General features: G+C 39.9%; 2 protein-coding genes across 2 annotated transcripts; one reads left to right on the forward strand and one right to left on the reverse strand.

Moving 5' to 3' along the window:
• Nucleotides 1–1,547: 1,547 nt before the first annotated feature.
• On the forward strand, nucleotides 1,548–8,953 carry LOC115565984 (solute carrier family 22 member 7-like). The gene is made up of 10 exons (XM_030391752.1): nucleotides 1,548–1,603; nucleotides 3,302–5,412; nucleotides 5,528–5,631; nucleotides 5,720–5,874; nucleotides 6,017–6,185; nucleotides 6,861–6,984; nucleotides 7,108–7,217; nucleotides 7,362–7,576; nucleotides 7,693–7,801; nucleotides 7,916–8,953. Exons 2-10 carry the CDS (start codon nucleotides 5,032–5,034, stop codon nucleotides 8,124–8,126), a joined length of 1,578 nt encoding a protein of 525 aa, XP_030247612.1. The 5' UTR covers nucleotides 1,548–1,603; nucleotides 3,302–5,031; the 3' UTR covers nucleotides 8,127–8,953.
• A 737-nt stretch (nucleotides 8,954–9,690) lies between these two features.
• Nucleotides 9,691–17,146, reverse strand: LOC115597679 (pre-mRNA-splicing factor ATP-dependent RNA helicase DHX15). The gene is made up of 14 exons (XM_030443887.1): nucleotides 16,963–17,146; nucleotides 15,300–15,642; nucleotides 14,910–15,103; nucleotides 14,636–14,795; nucleotides 14,282–14,500; nucleotides 14,026–14,193; nucleotides 13,802–13,888; nucleotides 13,495–13,644; nucleotides 13,250–13,358; nucleotides 12,739–12,930; nucleotides 11,464–11,586; nucleotides 10,546–10,736; nucleotides 10,242–10,411; nucleotides 9,691–10,141 (listed from the first exon to the last, which is right to left on the reverse strand). The coding sequence occupies exons 1-14, from the start codon at nucleotides 17,025–17,027 to the stop codon at nucleotides 10,024–10,026; spliced, it is 2,289 nt and encodes a 762-aa protein (XP_030299747.1). The 5' UTR covers nucleotides 17,028–17,146; the 3' UTR covers nucleotides 9,691–10,023.
• Between the last annotated feature and the right edge of the window lie 822 nt (nucleotides 17,147–17,968).

Consider the following 17,968-nt stretch of genomic DNA (forward strand, 5'->3'; position numbering starts at 1 on the left):
TTCACATTATTGGATTGTAATGCAGGCGTCCTTCCTTAATATGTCATTGATTAATTATTCAACATTCTAAAAGTGCCCTCTACTGCAAGATCAGTGGTTCATATCATGGCTATTGCAATTTCTGAATTTCCAGCAATAGCATTTCAGCATTTACACTTTATTTTCAACAAGAAATCTTGTAGTTGAAAAGAGATTAGAGAAGATGGTTAGTTACATACAAAGACCCTGAGTCTGTGTGAAGCATCATTCAACTAATGTCGAGATAGCCGTCTAGGAAAGCAAACAACCACTAACCTGACCTGACATCACAAAACACTTAAACAGTGGACAGGGACATAAATTGTAACATGTGTGCATTACATCAACCAGAGTTGATGAGTCCCGTGCTTAGCTGTGCTATGCTATGCTATGCTATGCTATGCTATGCTATGCAATCTATGCCCAGTTCAACGTAACCGGTCTTTGAAGAAAATGTGCTGTTGGTTACAGGAGAAGGTTGGGTTGAGTTTTTACTCTCTGGTCAGAGGGGGGGGTCTGTCATCCTGACCAATAGTAGCTCAAAGCTGAATTTTGCACCTAGGTGTGAGATTGATCTCCTTCTGAAACACAAAAAACATCTTTATCTCATAACATATCTCTCATTTAAATGTTTTGATGCAATCAAAAACAAAGCCCAGCACCTTGTCTATTCCACATCCTCAATAGTGTCTGGCAGACGGATGTTTCGTGTCTGCCTGAGAACCAGCCCAGCAGTAAAAGCCAACAGGGTGAAAATAACATTTAGGGACAATCAGTAACTAACAAAAACTTGGGACATTCAAAGATAAGAAGAACTAGATTTACTTCTTGCTGTGGTGAGCACACTGGACAAATTAAGCTCTTCTATCCACAAACGCAGGTATGTATCGTAAGTATCGTAATAGTAAGACAATTTTTTAAGGAAAGCACAGAGACTTAACTAAAACAATATTAACAATTATACTATAGCAAAAATGTGTTACAGTGTTCAAGTTTATCTCTTTTCTTTGTAAATAGAATCAGAATAAATTATCGATGCTTTACTTTGTTCAGTCCTCTCTTATCATGGGGTAGAAGATACACAAACATCTGTCTAGGTCCTATAGGAGTAAACCTTAAATAACTCACAAAGGGAGTAGGTACTGGGCTGAACAGTTGACAATTTTACAGCATTTTCAGCAATAGGCAGAACATTCCCAGTACTGTAGTTTGTATGAAAATAAAATAAAACAGAGAGTTTTAAAAATAATGAACAAAAATAAAAGAATAAGTCTCTCTGAGTGAGACCCTCCAACTGAAAATCTCCTTCGACTTAGGAGTCATAAAAGTTTCAAAAGATCAGTTCTTGGTGTCCTGAAGTGTGTTTGGTGTTGGTTACTGCTACTATCCAGGTAGAGTGTCTGCATGTTCTTATCAGAGCAGAGTGAATGAATCTAGTAAATAGGACGTCCTGCCTGCAGGTCCTACGTCAGGCCACACCGCATCCACAAACGTCCACAGTCTTGCTGATCTGGGCTTGCCACCACTAAGTTCGTCGGTAAATCTGGTCCTTCAAAACACCAACCTTCACAAATAGTGCAGAATTGTAAGTTTTCATTAACTTCTTTCTCCATTTAGTGTATCATACAATGTACAACCAAAAACTAAGGATATACTTTTAGTGCAAGAAAATAAATTGTTTTAACAAAGTAAGTGTTTTAACAAAAAATATAATTACTTGCCATAAGTTATTATATGTTCAGGTATTATATGTTCTTTTACTCATGAATTTCCTCATTTTTAACTCTTTATATACACATTTGTAATACTTTAAATTTAGAACACGACTATGAATTGAATTATCATTACAAATTCACTTAACACATGCATTTTACAACCAGAATAAGCTAAATCCCTACGTAGTTGTACTACAAACTATTAAAGTTAGTCAATTACACTAAAACTTCAGTTGTTTAAAGTCAGCAGAGTATATATGCGAACTACTCCTTTAATGTTTCCCCACAATATGTGCTGCTCTGCTTAAGTACCCCTGACTGCAGTGTGCATAATTCAGGGCTGACTTCAACGTGTCTTAATAACCAATATAAGCTTCAGACCACCTCTGACTATGGTCTGGCTTACTTTCAAGGCAGTGTGGTGCCATGTTAAGAGGCACATTGACCTGCATCTACTTGGGTCATTAGGGCCATTTGTGGGTCATTGGTCAAACCAGCCTTCATGTGGGTTGCCCAGGCTAGGTGAGCCCAGGTGTGAATGGTTGTTAAGCTGTCTGGGGAGAGAACTCAGTATTGCATTGTGGGTGATAAGTAATGTCGTAGTCCACCTCCTCTGTTCAAAGGCAGTCGTTCAAGTTCGACATAGATGTATTCCTTCACTCCTCTTTTAAACAATCTGTCTTCTCTGACCAAGATGTTGACATTGTCGTCCTCAAAGGAATGATTTTTCTCCATCAGATTTAAGGTTATCTGTTTAACAACAAAGAAGGGAAAAGTTACTGCCGAGCTTCTCACCTCTGGCCTACTTTTCATGTGACTACAGCATACCTGGCACTCAAAAGCAAGAAAACTTTAGCCACTGACAACAAGGATTCTATTTATTGATGCAAGCAGAGTATTGTCACAGCATGAAGACATTGTAAGCTAGTAGAATATCTTGTGAAAAGGGTGCCATCTTGTGTTTTCCATGTGTAAAAGCTGCAATAAGTGCATCCGTCAAGACACACTTCTTGAGTGAGTCAGCACAAAATCTAATAGCTGCAATCTGAAGAGATTCAAATCCAGTCACAGGCCACAATAATACTAGTAACCATATTCGAAACCATTCCACCACTGAAGAAATGTACTTTCTATTTCGTTTTGGAAGATAAAATGCAGGCAGCATCATTGGTCAAGCAGTAGTAAGGCAAGCAGACACATACAAACTAGTCAGACATAACTGTATTTCTGCTCTGTGTAATGTTTAACATGTCTCCTGTTCATAACAATCAAGGTGTCTTGTATCCATTAAGAAATCAGCTAAAATGTGTCTGGATCTGGTGCGAACATTTATCAGTGGCGCAATTAAAATTGTAGCAAAAAGTTTCATCTATATAACTTTGGACAAAATAGTACAAATGTCAAATCAGGCTGGAGCACGTGTTTAGCCTGGGACTGTGTGTAATTTTCTACACGTTTAATTCCACACAGTAGATGATCAATTTACCCTTGTACTTCTCGCATTACATGTGCCACTCCATGAGGTCTTCTTACATAATTTTTTTCTTAAATCTTTTTGTCTGACCCAGGACCACTTTTCCTTGGGGGACCCCTCAACAACCAACTCCTGGGGCCACCATAATGGTAGGTTATCTTCAATGGTAAAATGAAGGATATATTTTTCCAATTTGCAAATGAAACCCATGTCCAATAGTATGTTTGCTGAATTATCTGGAAAAGCTGCTTCAGTAAAACAGATCCCTGACTGGTTTGAATTGAAATCGTGTTTTTGTTGCACAGGGGTAGCAGATTATTGTAGAGCTCCTTTGCAGTCTTTACATCTGTGTCTGTTTCCCTTCTGATCATGTTTCTTTAGAAAGTGTGGCTTTGTCTACCAAGTATTGTTTTTGCCCGCATTTGCTGGAGGGCCCTCCGCCCTAATAATATTTAATATATAACTTCTTAACCTTAAAATGACAGCTTCAAAATCGCTTTGATGGTACAGTGTCTTGTAACAGGGTGAATGGTGACTCTGTCCCCCATCACTTGTTTCTGCACTGTTAAATTTCAGTGAGAGGGAGGATTACAGCGTTACATACATGTTTACTTCAACAGACAAGTTTTCAACACAAACATTGTTATGATGTTATGAGTATTATCAACAGTGGTGCTGCATGCAGAAACTGTGGGTGGTGCGAAATTGCACAATATGCCAATTTCTACATAATGTAGCTTTAAGGATGAGACTTTTTAATGTTTCAGAGGACAGTCAGTTTGGGTATCTGATCGTACATCACGAATGGGGCTGCAACTAGTAATTAGTTTTATTATGGGTTAATCAATCAATCATTTAGTTTTTGAACTGTAAAAAAGATTGTAATTTTTTTCAGAGCCAGAAGCGACGTCTTCAAATGTGTCTTTGTTTAACCATCATTCCAAATGCCAAAGACTTTTCATTTACTATCATAAATACTAAAGAAAAGCAACAATTCCTTACATTTAAAGGTAGGGAAGGCAAATATGGGGAAAGGTAGTTGATTATTGGGTCTCATTCCCAGGTGGTAAAAAAAGAACGCATTGGGTCAGTATACAACCCAAAATTCTAACCCAAAGCATCGGTATTTGATGGCTGGGAATAAGACTCAACAATTGACTATTCTCCAGAATCACCTTCCATAATTTTGAGGAGCTGGAACCAGCAAATATTTGATATAGTTCGCTTCAAAAGTAAGAGAAACAATTAACCAATTACCAAATAAGTTGGTGTTTTTATTCAGACTGACTCAATGTAATCGACTAATGGTTTCAGCTCTAATCGGTATCACTGCTGTGAAGAGAACAAGTAAGTACTGATTAAGTACCTCATATGATGTTAAGGGATATTACTGAAACTACAAAACATAAATGAGAAAATAAATTTTTACTATAAACTATTAAAAAACAGATGTAAACAGAATATGCATTACACTGCGGCTGATTCATGGCTACTTTTTGTGTTGTAATGTGATACAAAGATGATATTTTTTAAGTGAGGTGCAATAAAATGATGACTCATGTCACAAACAGAGTATCCTGCGTTTACTTTTCCCACACACTCAGGCTGTTTCGCATTCAAGCAAAAGTTGTTTTAGTGGTTAGGTGAAATAAAATATTCACCAATTTCAGCTGTTAACGTTCAGCCCCTGAAATGCCAAAGGTTGCCCTGTACAGGTCTCACAGTCAGATTTGCCGTCTGTTTGTTTGTGGTGAATGACTGAAGACAGAGGAATTGATTTTTCAATTTAAAAGGAAGACATTCAGCACACGGTGGGAGGCCACAATGAAGTTCGAGAACGTACTTGCCGATATTAATGGATTTGGAAAATTTCAGATAATGATTATTGTAATCAGCTTCATCGGGCGCTTCACAATGCCCTGCCACTTCATGCTAAACAACTTTGTGGCGGCTGTTCCCTCTCACCACTGCGACATCAGCTCTATGGATGACGGAGGTCTTTTTAGGAATTTATCCCACAAAGAGAAGCTTATTGTCAGTATTCCAGTCCAGAAGGATGGAACTCCAAGCTCCTGTGAGATGTTTGCAGGGCCTCAATATGATCTGCTGCTCAACTCTTCCGACATTGCTGAACTACCGACAGTGCCGTGCCAGACCGGATGGGTGTACGATAACACCACCTTCAAGTCTACGCTGACCTCAGAGGTGTGCTAAATTTCTTATCATTTGTAAGACAAGAAAGTCAAATGTACTTGTTTACCATCATGACCACATTTGATAGAGAAATCACTCATGATCTCTTTATTGTTTTTTGTACCAGTGGGACCTGGTGTGTGACAGACGAGGGAAAAACAAAGCAACTGCTACCATCTTCTTTATCGGAGTGATGTTTGGAGCCATGACATTTGGGAGTCTGAGTGACAGGTTTTTAACATTCTGCTTATAGCTTTGATTAAAAAGTTTCAACTTCAATCAATCAAAACAAAAATTTTGAGACTCTGACTCTCTATAGGTTTGGCCGAAGGATCATGCTGATGGTGTCATATGTGTCAGGGATGCTTTTTGCTGTCGCAAGCGCCTTTTCTACAACCTACGTGATGTTTGCCGTGCTGAGGTTCTTCACAGGGTTTTGTATCACTGGCATCGTCATTGTCTCATCAGTCCTCAGTAATTATATATTGTATTTTACAAACTGCTGCCTCAGAAGCTTAGGCTACCTAATGCAGGCCTACGGGAAATCAAACAAGATTTTTTTTTTTTTTTTTTTAATATTGATCCTCGCAATTGTTGACGTGTTTGTCCTTTGCAGGTGTGGAATGGGTGGACATTGAGCACAGGAAACTGGTGGGAGTGATTGACAGCTTATCCTGGACATTTGGAAACGCAGTCTTTGCACTTATTGCCTACTTTGTTACTGACTGGCGGAGGCTAATTGTGAGCGTCACCTCACCTTTAATCTTGGCCATCATCACATGGAGGTATGACTTATATGGCCAACAACGGAGGCCCAGTTGCGAGTGACAGCTTAACACAGGGATGCTTAAATTGAAGCCTGCAGGTCAAACTCGGCCTGCAAGCATGGCTTTTGCACAGGAAGTGAGTCGATTAAGGACTGAACTTCGGATCCTGGTGATCAGAGAATGTGTCACGAACTGAGATGAAACATTGTGGAAACATTGCACAGAGTCTTCGCTAATTGTCACACAGACTTTAACTTGTCTGTGTCCAGGTGTGTGATCATTTCAGTGGAGAATAGCTAAATTTGCAAAAGACAGACATGTTTAGTTCAACATACACGTTTTCAACACATAACATTGTCATGATGGAATGACTTTTGTTTGAAGTCAGCGCCTACGTTACGTCTGACAAATTGTTACAGACCTGGGATTTGTAACTTACACAAAATGCCATTTTCTACATGTTGCCTTAAAGGAAGGACACCACTATGGCTCACTAAAGTCTTCTCACTCTGTATTATTATTATAAAGTTTAGAGAAGATGGCAGGAGTTATGAAAATAGAGACTCTGGTAGGTCATATTGCCAGGTGCCAGTGTATAGACGTTTGTATCACAAGAGGATATTCTTTTCAATGTAAACATGCAATGAAATTCATTACCATCAAGAGTACAGACTGTCTTTACTTTACAATCAGGTGGATGCCAGAATCTGCAAGGTGGCTCATTGCCAATGGAAAGCTGGAGCAGGCTCAGATGTATCTGAAGAAATGCGCCAAAATGAACCAAGCAGAGAAGGCGGTTGATAAACTCAAGACAGAGGTTAGTTTATATTCCAGATGATTGTTAGGTCCAGAAAACTAACAAGGAGTTGTATGGCCTAATATCCTGTGACCTATAATCATGACATGGTTTAAAGATTAATTCTTATTTGCATTCTTTCAGGTGTTATCGACCATTGTTGTGACTGAGAAAAGAGATCGGGCCTATTCATACCTCGATCTCATGCGCACACCCAAAATGAGGAAACTGGCCCTGAGCACTGGCACACTGTGGTCTGTATTCCCAATGTGACTGTGCTCGATCATTTTAGATTGTAAAATATCTTGTGTTTCACTCAGTGAGTCAGTTTTCCAGATGATCCAGATGACCAGTCCTGATTGGATCTGTTGTATCCACCCTCTCCACTTTTCCTCCAGGTTTTGTGTGGCAACCACATTTTACGGCATCAGCTTCAACATCACAGGCTTTGGGCTCAACATCTATCTCACGCAGTTTACCTACGCTTTGATCGAGGTCCCAGCCAAGGTGTCTGTTTACTTCTTACTGGATAAGATCGGCAGACGATCCACTGAGGTGGGAGCTCTGTTGTTGGCTGCTGTCTCTCTTGGAATCAACATTGTGGTACCTAAAGGTATGCAACTGTTAACAGAGATTACAGTAATTCTACACGGGAATATAAAGAATTCTAGTATTTTCATTATTAGACAAAAAGAAGTCACCCCTCAGTTACTGATGTCCTGTTTTCAGACATGTCTGTTGTCAGAACTGTGGTAGCCGTCATTGGAAAAGGGTTTTCTTCAGCGTCCTTTGCAACCATTGTGCTCTACAGTTCTGAGCTCTATCCCACTGTAGTGAGGTAACACAGCATACCATCCTTTCTATCCTTGTGTTTATCCTGTCCTTCCTAAAAGTGATTAAACTCCTCTTTGAGAGCCCTGACGTGAGTACATGAATGAATGTTTGTCTTTAGGCAGAATGGTATGGGCTACAATTCCTTCATGGCTCGACTTGGCGTAGCTGTGGCTCCGATGATCCTCCTGCTGGATGAGGTGTGGAAGGACCTGCCTCAGGTCGTCCTGTGCTTTGCAGCTGTATTCGGGGGATTAGTGGCAAGGACACTGGCAGAGACTCGCAACCGGTGCCTCCCAGAGACCATAGAGGATATTGAAGAGCAGCGTTAGTGAAAACAGTCCCTGGCATTAGTGTGCATTCAGTCATGTGGTTTTTTCAAGTTTTTCGGTTTGTGTCTGTTATTTGATCTGAGTATTGGTTAGTTTGAAGGATTTTTTGGAACACTGTGCTCTTTCAGTAAGACTGAAGTTAGTAAATAGTAAAATAGACTTTCAGTAAATAAGAGCTAGGATAACATAATCCTTTATCAGTGCCACAAGAGGGAAGTTAATATTGTTACAGGAACAAAGGGGATAGCAAATGGTGGTATGAGGCAGTGGTTCCCCACCTTTTATTTGACCCTGGTTAACATACCACCTGGTTCCCCATGGTCCAAATATGGACCTTTGGTCATTTGTCAGTAGAATAATTAGCCCATCCATTAGTTATGTCTGTTGTTTGTCACAAATTCACGTGAATCAAACTGGAAACCTACTTCTAAGATTAAAAGATGTAAAAAATTTTCCATATATTTCTGAGAAAACATTTTTTTTAAAGTGCATTGTTTTAACTTTAAGTTCTGAGCTATACAGGTAAAACCCACTGATAATCTGACACCTTTGTTCAAATCTGGCCCTTCTAAAATAAAAGAAGTTGGACAGGCCTGCTTTCTAATTGTATGTATGATGACTCACAAACTTTTGTCAGAGGTTACAGTCAGAATGTCTGTGAGCATTTTAGCCCCAGGGGTGATGTTTCGTTTCAAGATTGTATCAGTGTTTGTTTTCTTTCCCTGTGAATGCAAAACTATCTAGTAGTGATCTTTCAAGAGGGAACCCCCTTTTTAAGTTCAGTTGTGTACAGTTTGCACTACTGTGGCAAAATAAAGTGTTTCAGAGAAAAATGCCTCGGATCTGATTTCATTTCCTGACCAACTTGAACCAGAACACACTGTAAATGATTTATCTGTACAGTGTGTCATATACTGAGCTCAATGTTGGGTATTATATAAAAGCTGGGTTGAACTGTAACAAAGTGACTGCCAAGAACCACTAGAATGGCACTCAGTAGAGTGCATATCTCCATCAAGGCTCAACAGCCCCCATGATTCAATCAATATGAAATAAAACATTGAAATACACTAGGTCCAGATTTTCATTTGGATGCGCATCAAATTTTACTTACTCATAGATATGAGTCACCTTAATACAACATACTGCATTAATACTTGGGAAATTTCTGAAAATGTTGAGAAACACCTCATTTTGCAATGGTATACAAAATAAGGAAAAAAAATCCTTGATCAGATCTTGATTCATCCAGATAATTATTGAGATCTGTTCAGTAATTTTTTATGTAATCCTGCTGACAAATCAATAACTGGACACAGGCAAACAAAAAAAATAGCATACTGAAATTGTACTATTGTTTACTGACTCTACTGATAAACTAGTCTCTTTTCAAAATGTATTAATCTAGCAGATTTGTCAATTCTGCCACATTAAAACCATTTAATTCATATCAACACAAAAGTCAAAATATCCCTAAGGTTTCAGATTCCTTTTAAAAGACTCCAATAAGGAAACACGCTACTTTTGCAATAACAGGCTTTACTAATTAATATGTACACAGAAATTAAGTCAAAGCTCCTTTATTAAAGAAACAAAGCAAGCACATATCTTTTTTATGACTCAGCAATCCCCTAAAGGAAGTCAACCACATCTAAATGACATGTTTCTGATATTCCTTTTGAAAATCTTTATAACCAGTTTCTAATATTTACTGCTGATATTTCATATGACATAACACTTAGTTACATAATTAACATTGATGGGAAAAAGAAAACAAAAAAAAGCAAACAGAATATAAAAATCAAGATGCCAAATTTGAAACATTAAGATACAATGATACAGAATGATCTAAAACTATTGAACGCAGTTGTTTTCCAGGACACTTCTTGGCTATTGTTCAGTATTGGGAATACTCCTTGCTCTCTAGTTTGGCAACGATTCGCTCCAGCTGTCTTTTAGCTTCACATTGTGGGAAGTTACTCATTTCATAGTACTGGGGCGCAATCTTCACCAGCCTGCAACAGAGGAAATAACAGAATGAAATACACATGTCAGTTTACTGATATTTCTTCATTTATCTTCATGAGCTTGCATTTATTCATTTTCAAAACGTACCACTCTGGTTTGATGTCTGTGCAAGTGCGGATGTAGTTTTTGGTGGTGAGGACAAATTCGTTGTAGAGCACCCACTCGGGCTTGTGGTCCAGGACTGTAGATGGGTGCAGTTGCACCACTTGGTTGTCTTTGACTGTGAGGTAATGACCCGTGCGCTCCAAATGTGCCACCTGGAGAATAAAACAACAAACACATCAATATAAAACAGCTGCAAACTCAAGTTGTGTCCTGTAAAAACATCTTGTACCATGTCACTGGATTACTGTCTTACTAACTATTCAAACATTTACTGTCGCGTGTTTACCTGCATGAAGAAGCCGGTGCAGAGCGCCCTGCGGATGTTGATGTAATAATCTCTGCTGGTGAACTCTGTGCTCCGGCGGGGCAGATTGAAGCGGTCCATGATCCTGGACAGCTGCTGCCTCACGTTGTCGGCAGACATCAGTGAACGGTAGTTGACAAAGTTGTCATAGCACCACTGGTTAGACTCGTGGTCTGGAAAGGGTATAAACAAGGATTTAGATACAGTTCGGTAAGTGTTAGGTTTATATACTTTCAAATACATGTTTGAGAGGCCTGATGTAGAGAACATATTTAAAGCTGGATTTATCCTTTTTTTTTCATATTAACGGATCAAATGATGAGGTAAAGCAGTGCAGGTGTGCCCCCTAGAGGGGTCCTGAAGTTACAGCAGCAGGGGCACATGTGACAAGACTCCCAGGTTAACAAAGCTGACAATGTATCTACACCAAACGTGACCAAAACAAAGACAAGAGAACAAGATGAAGCATTAGTTTACATAAGGTCTTTTATAATAACAAACCTGCTGAGAAGTATCAATAAATATGTAGTCATATTTTCTTCAGAGCATTTTGGTGTATTTGAGGGAGGGATGGGACAATATAAGACTTCACAAGTCATACATTGGCTTGATAGAGGCTTGATAAAGAGGTCTACACTGTCAGAAAGAGGGCAACTCAACAATTGTTGTTGAAAAAACTTTTTTTTTTTTAAAGGATTTGATAATGTAAATTTGCCTGTGCATAAATCAATAATTTGTTGATCTTTACAAATCCAGAGAGTCTTAAAAAAAAAAAAAGCAAAGCATTCATTGCTGAAAAAAGAATACCAGTTACTAAATGTAATCAAATCGTTACCTTACAACTCAAAGTCAAATCCCATTGTGGATTTAGAGAATCTGATTCTACAATTGAATACTCACTTTGTTTGAAGGCGTGGTAGACATTGAGCAGCGTCAAGTGGTCTCCATCGATGTGAGCGAACCTCATCTTGGACTCGTCGGCTGCCTTCTTAGCCTCCGTGGGGCGGACAAAACACTGTGGGACTAAACAAGGTTGGTATGGGCCCCAACAAAGCCGCCCATAGGGATGAGTCAAACATTCAGAGAAAAATGGAGCAAAGCCTATGATGCTAGGGCACTCGACACTGCGTTGGGACAGGGCAGGACCACAAGCTCTATCAAAGGGGGGGCTGCAGTCTTTTCTCATGGTCATTCCCAACTGTAATGGCTATTAGCTCGTAGAGAGGGGGTCATTTAACCACATCTGTAAAACAAGAGTTTTCACACAACTACAGAGTGTTAGGGACATCAGCAATGCTTTAACTTTTCAATACTCAGAAAATTGTACTTGTTTTTGTATCAACAATTAGATACTATTAAATACTTCCACGCTACACATGAGAACTAACATTACGATAAAAGTTAAAATTCACAATGCAATATTCAAATGAAAAGAAAACTGTGATAAATGCGATGAATGTGAAGTTTAAGTGGTACCTGCCCTATCCACTTGCTTTGGTTTCATTGAACATTGAATATTATGGCCCTAAACTGCCCAGAGTGACGGGCATTTCAGCCAAAAACTGGATTTGTGGATGATCAATCTTTTACAGAAGCCAATAACAGCTGTGGGTGCCCCCCAAGGAAATCCTTGAGCTAATTATTCTGTTATCTTCAAATAAAAATATAAACTGCCCCCAAAATGTTTGGAGAAGCAAACTAACTATGTTAAAGAGTTTGCAACTCAATTTCTTTTTTTTAAATAAAGTTCTATTAAAGCTACAACTCTGTGTGCATTCCTAATCAGGAAAAAAAACTCATATTTGCCAGTTTCTTACATCTGGATATAATTACAATTAAGATTAACTTGATATATTGATATAATTAAGGATTGTCACTTGCTGGTTCAAACTAACAATTAAACTCATACGGCTGTTCATATGACATTAGGCTAATATATTGTTTGATACGTTTTTTTGGGAATCAAACAAGGGAAAAAAATTACAATTAAACGAAATTAAACATGAATGATTAATAGTCCTGCCTACATTTGTTCCATAAAGCTGTGCACAAGCTATGATCTTGGTGGGACATTTTTTTCCCCCAAATACCACCTGCGAGTAGTGGTGTGTTTAACCCTCAAGAGATTTGGCCCACAGAAGGCAAGGAAGATGTCAGCCCAGTCCTGGGCATTACCTGACAACATGGCAGTAATGGAAAGGATCTCGTTAGAGCAGTTAAACTCGCAGCTGGCAATGACCATCTTAGCCAGCTGGGGGTCCAAAGGAAACTCTGCCATCATGGAGCCCAGTTCTGTCAGGTCACCGTCGTCGTTGAGAGCCGCCAGGTAATTCAGCAGCTCGAGGGCCCTCATCAGTGTCTCAGGAGCTGCAGAGGAAGAGAGGGGGAAGACAGAAAGGTCAGAAAGTCACACCTCAGCAGAGATTCATAAATTAAGCTCTAACAATTATTCGATTAATCAGTCAATCAAAAGAAATGTAACCATTTCGATAATTGACTAATAATTTCAGTAATTTTTCAAAACAAACATTTGCTGGTTCAGGATTATTAAAAATTTAAGGCTCTGTTGTCTTTTTGGGAAATTGTGATGTGCATTGTTCATGATTTCAATTTTACATTTCAGAAACTTAGTTGAAGCTTCAAAAAACGTTTTATCGCTCAATTTAACAAACGCAAAATAACTCACCTGGTGGATCCATGAAGTCAAAGTGCACAAGATCATCAATACCCAGCTTCTTCAGCTGCAGCACAACAGATCCCAGGTTGGATCGAAGAATCTCAGGGTATGTGTTATCCTAAGATGAGCGTGTTTACAGTGTTAATAAGCAACAAAAGCGATCATGATTGTGCAGTTATCTTTAAAACAAACTAATAACCTCCATATCTCATTAACTTTAAAGATGATGAGAAGCCTTTGTATTCGTCACTTGCCTGCATCTCTGTTTTGTAGGCCTTCTCTGTGTAGAGGCGGAAACATTTCCCTGGACGTGTTCTGCCGGCTCGTCCTGCCCTCTGCTGGGCAGAAGCTTTACTGATGGCCGTGACGAGCAAGGACTCAACTCTGATACGGGGATTGTAAACCTGAACAAAGATTTGGAAGCATGTTTAGTTGAAACATCTGAGCATTTTGTATCAGCATTTATATGAATGAGTTTTACAGGATCATCCCAATGTAGCCATTTTACACACAGGAGTAAATGTACCAAATTTCCAGTGAAGCAAGTTATGCCTCGCCCACCTTTTGCTTTGCAAATCCAGGATCAATGACGAACACAACACCATCAATTGTCAGAGAGGTCTCAGCAATGTTTGTCGAAACCACAACCTGAGGATGAAGCAACAGGCGGTCAGATACCCATCATCAGTGGACACATATTGCCATCTACAGAGCAAGATGAATCATTTAATCTAGTCCTTTAAAAGCTCTTTTAAAATTTCTCTGTTCCATTATTTACTACATACCTTTCTTCCTATTGCACCATTGGGCTTTCTTGGAGGAGGCGGCTCAAAGATCCGTTGCTGCTGCTGGGGTGGCAATGTGGAATACAGTGGAATGATTTTTATGTCTCCAACTTCAGGTCCGAGGTCATCGACCTCACGCTTGATCCGTTTGCAGGCCTCATCAATTTCCTGAAAGAAAAATTAAGATTTCAATTTGTGTATTCAGGAGAAAGAGCAATGCAGCCATAATGAAACATCCACTGTCCACAAGTCTTACCTCTTGTCCAGTGAGGAAGAGAAGGCAGTCGCCTTCTTCTTCCTCACACATGTGTATCTGGATGACGGTGCGGATCGCTGCCTCAAGGTAGTCTCGCTCTGGTTCAGGTGTGTAGAAAATCTCAACAGGGTGCGTACGTCCAGGAATCGTCAGGAGAGGACAGTTGTCAAAGTAAACCTGGAACTTCCCGGCATCTAGTGTGGCGCTCATGACGATCACCTGTGCACAAAGGAAAAACTTTTCTGTATGTTGTGTTTTCAAGCATGAAGCAAAGCATCTGGTTCTAGCAAATTAACACATATACTGTGACAAAAGAAAGCAAATAAAGAACAGCTGTTAATGAAAAAATAATACCTTGAGATCCGGTCTTTGGCGCACCACCTCCTTGAGTACTCCCATCAAGATATCTGTGGCCAGAGTACGCTCGTGGGCCTCGTCCAGAATAATTACACCATATCGTTCCAGCAGCGGGTCGTTCATAGCTTCTCTTAGTAACATACCGTCTGTCATGTACCTAAACAAATGATAGACGTGCTTTGTAAGATTCAGACCTTCTGGACTGATTGCACTGTGCCTATAAAAAGACGTTTTTGTGCATTAGATTACCTTTATGAGCACAATTACTTACTTGAGAATAGTCTTGGCAGAGCTACAGTCCTCAAATCGGATGGAATAACCAACTTCCTGTCCAAGCATGACGTCCATTTCGTCAGCCACCCTCTGAGCCACACTCATCGCAGCCACTCTCCTGGGCTGAGTACAGGCAACCGCCCGCTTAGGACCAGGCTGGCCCCGCACCATGTCCACACACCACTGTGGGATCTGGTGGTTGAAGCAAAGTTTGCAGTTTATTCAGATAAAACTGTTTAAGAGGAGAGTATCAAATCATTCCTATTTTGGGACAAACCAACCGTCTGCCATCATACTGACTATGATGAAACTTCAAAAGCTTTTAACATGCACTACACAAGTATTCAGTCAAGCACATTAGAGATGGGTGGATTTAAAGTTTTCACACCTGTGTTGTCTTTCCAGAACCGGTCTCTCCGACAAGGACAAAGCTCTGGTGACGCGTGATGATGTCACTGAAGCTTTCCTTGTACTCCCACACTGGAAGCTGTAACCTCTTCTTCAGGATCTCGTAGTAGCGTGGCGTGTGCGGCAGGTTGGTGAATGGGTTGATCTGCTGCTGCATGGCCATCTGCTTGATTGTTGGCATGCATGGCACTGCTGCCGTGCTGTTCGACGGGGCAGGGGTAGGCTTCGGGTCTCTGTCCCGGTCTCTGTCCCTGTCCCGGTCCCTATCTCGGTCCCTGTCCCTGGAGCGGTCCTCTCGATCCCTGTCACGGTCCCTCTCTCTCCTGTCACCATCAGAGTGGGGCATTAATATAAATATATAACAATGTAGAGTAAATCCTCATGCAGCCGTTTTGTGATTTTCTGCCTACTACTACTGATATGAGTTTTACTAAAGCTCCCATAATAATAACGCTGTCCATCATATTCTTTTAAAAAAAAGTATCCTTACATTTGTTTTTTAAGACCGTACCATCACTTGGATTTTATTGCAAATTTGTTGTGCAGGTGAGAGGGTGTCACAGCAAGAAGAACATCCAGAGTAAACACATTATTATAATAAGTAACATCATAATATGAGGAGGTCAGGACATTGTGCTTCAACACATATTTTTCCCCCTTCTTCTCCCTTCAAGAGCCACTGACTCGACATTGCTTTCTGTTGGAAATATTATTCAATGGTGGCACTGATTACAGACTACCTTAAAACTTAATGCGCAACATAATCACAGATGTTGACATATCTGCATTGCTAATCTTAGCTACTATCTACACACTAGGCAGTCAGTCCATTGGACACTGCTCGCTAAAACAGTCCTGCAACTAATCCCACCATTATGAAGGTTTTTATATTCAATCTTGTTTAACAGTTAACCTGTTGTCGTTTTGGAGGCGATACCTGATACTGTAGCACTCTCTTAGACACACATCTCAATACGATGCAATACACTGCATTAAAACCTTATTAAAACTGTTTCAACTACAACTGAGCATTAAAACCTCCACAGAATAGTATTAATTGCAGGGCAAAACAGTAGTTCTAGCTGGAATGTTTATTAACTCAACAAGATTAAAGTTACACTTAAAGTTTTGGTAAGCATGCAGGCTAGCGCAATGCTAAGATCTGCTGGGTGCCATTCGTATGATAATGATATGAATTTAAGAATTACATAACATTATTTCTGTTAAAAGTTTGCTTTTACACATGACATGTCTGCCATTTAGTGTGTAGCAAAGGTTAGCTGGCTAAGTCAACTTCAGCTCGCTAGCAAAGGTTGTTAGCATTTCGCTGAGTTAACGTTAGCCACACACGTGCCTCAATAGTGAGGGTAACGTAGATGCTTCGTTTGTTAGCCAGAGTCATCCCAAATGGCTAAATGAGGTTATTATCACAATGCGGCTGAACGTTTTACATTTATAGTAATGTATCAGGTGCAGTTGAGGAACACCGGCTTGAGCCAGAAACACAGCTTATGGTTATATTGTCTGGGTTCATCTGATACATCCGTAGTGGCTGTTAGCCAAAATTGCTAGCACCAGCTAGCAGTTAGCTAGCTAGTATCTAACGGTTAAAGCCGACATGTTCACTTCAGAGCTTCACCTACCCGTCAGATCTCTTCTTACTAGTGGAATAGTCATCACCCAAATCCAGGCGATGTCTTTTGGACATCTTTATGAGAAAATGTAGCTTATTTTTAATCTATTAACGTGAACACTGTTCTACCGGGTAATATGGAAGTAACTTGGTTTCCAGTTTCCTGTGAGGATCTTCTGTTTTCCTCCGTTCAAATCTGTTTCACAGCGGCTGCGCAGAACGCGTCAGTGCCCCCTGCTGGCCTGGAGGGCGTGCTGGCATTTACACCCACAAGTGCTGCAGAAGAACAGGCAGTGTTAGTGATCAGTTCAATTAAAATATGCGCAGAATCTGAATTATTCAACACATAATATGTTTACCCTTCCTGCATACGTTTACAAGATAAAAATTCTTAAAGGCCACGTCCAGAATTTAGCATATTTGGAGAGTCAATCACAGAGTAACCCACAATACAATGATTTTGATTGATTCTGCAACAATTGAAACATTGCAAGATTATCATCTAACGCCTCTTTATCACACACACACTGACTGCAACTTATCCATGTCTGTGTGTGTTGTCATTCCAACATTAACTCTGAGCAGGAAGGAACTGTTCTCCTCCCATCTGTTTGGAGATACAGGCTCTCCACATTTGGCACAAAAAATGTTTCATGTCAAAAAATGCCAATCTTTTTATCTGCCCTTTGATGGGACGTCGTCTTCTTATCGTCCTTCATTGATTCTATTCTTTATTTATTTCTAATTTTGCACAACTTTTTGTCTCTTTCTCTGGCTTTCTTTTTCTGTGGTCTGTGCCTGTTTTATCACTGTCATTCCTTTGGTAATGACTCATATTGATTTTTAATGGTACACCTTCAACAAGGTGTTCTTCCCTTCTTTCCTCAACTCGCCTTAGAAGAGGCTTCCTTGTGCTTGGTTCGACTATTGAGTGTTTGTTCCATGATGTTGTCTTCCGCCTGAGTTTCCTGCTTTGGCATGATTGTCAAAGCACTTTGTAAACTCTGCTTTTAAAA

This window comes from Sparus aurata, chromosome 1 (genome assembly GCF_900880675.1).
Source record: "Sparus aurata chromosome 1, fSpaAur1.1, whole genome shotgun sequence".
NCBI lineage: Eukaryota > Metazoa > Chordata > Actinopteri > Spariformes > Sparidae > Sparus > Sparus aurata.

Bases quoted from the DNA above. Each gene is read 5' to 3' on its own strand.
- LOC115565984 (XM_030391752.1), top strand. From the start codon at position 5,032: ATGAAGTTCGAGAACGTACTTGCCGATATTAATGGATTTGGAAAATTT. The intron at 5,413-5,527 runs GTGTGCTAAATT...TTTTTGTACCAG, and splicing joins AGTCTACGCTGACCTCAGAG to TGGGACCTGGTGTGTGACAG. The intron at 7,218-7,361 runs GTCTGTATTCCC...CTTTTCCTCCAG, and splicing joins CTGAGCACTGGCACACTGTG to GTTTTGTGTGGCAACCACAT.
- LOC115597679 (XM_030443887.1), bottom strand. From the start codon at position 17,027: ATGTCCAAAAGACATCGCCTGGATTTGGGTGATGACTATTCCACTAGT. The intron at 14,194-14,281 runs GTAAGACTTGTG...TTTTTCTTTCAG, and splicing joins TCTTCCTCACTGGACAAGAG to GAAATTGATGAGGCCTGCAA. The intron at 13,359-13,494 runs GCAAGTGACGAA...CGCTCATCTTAG, and splicing joins CCTACAAAACAGAGATGCAG to GATAACACATACCCTGAGAT.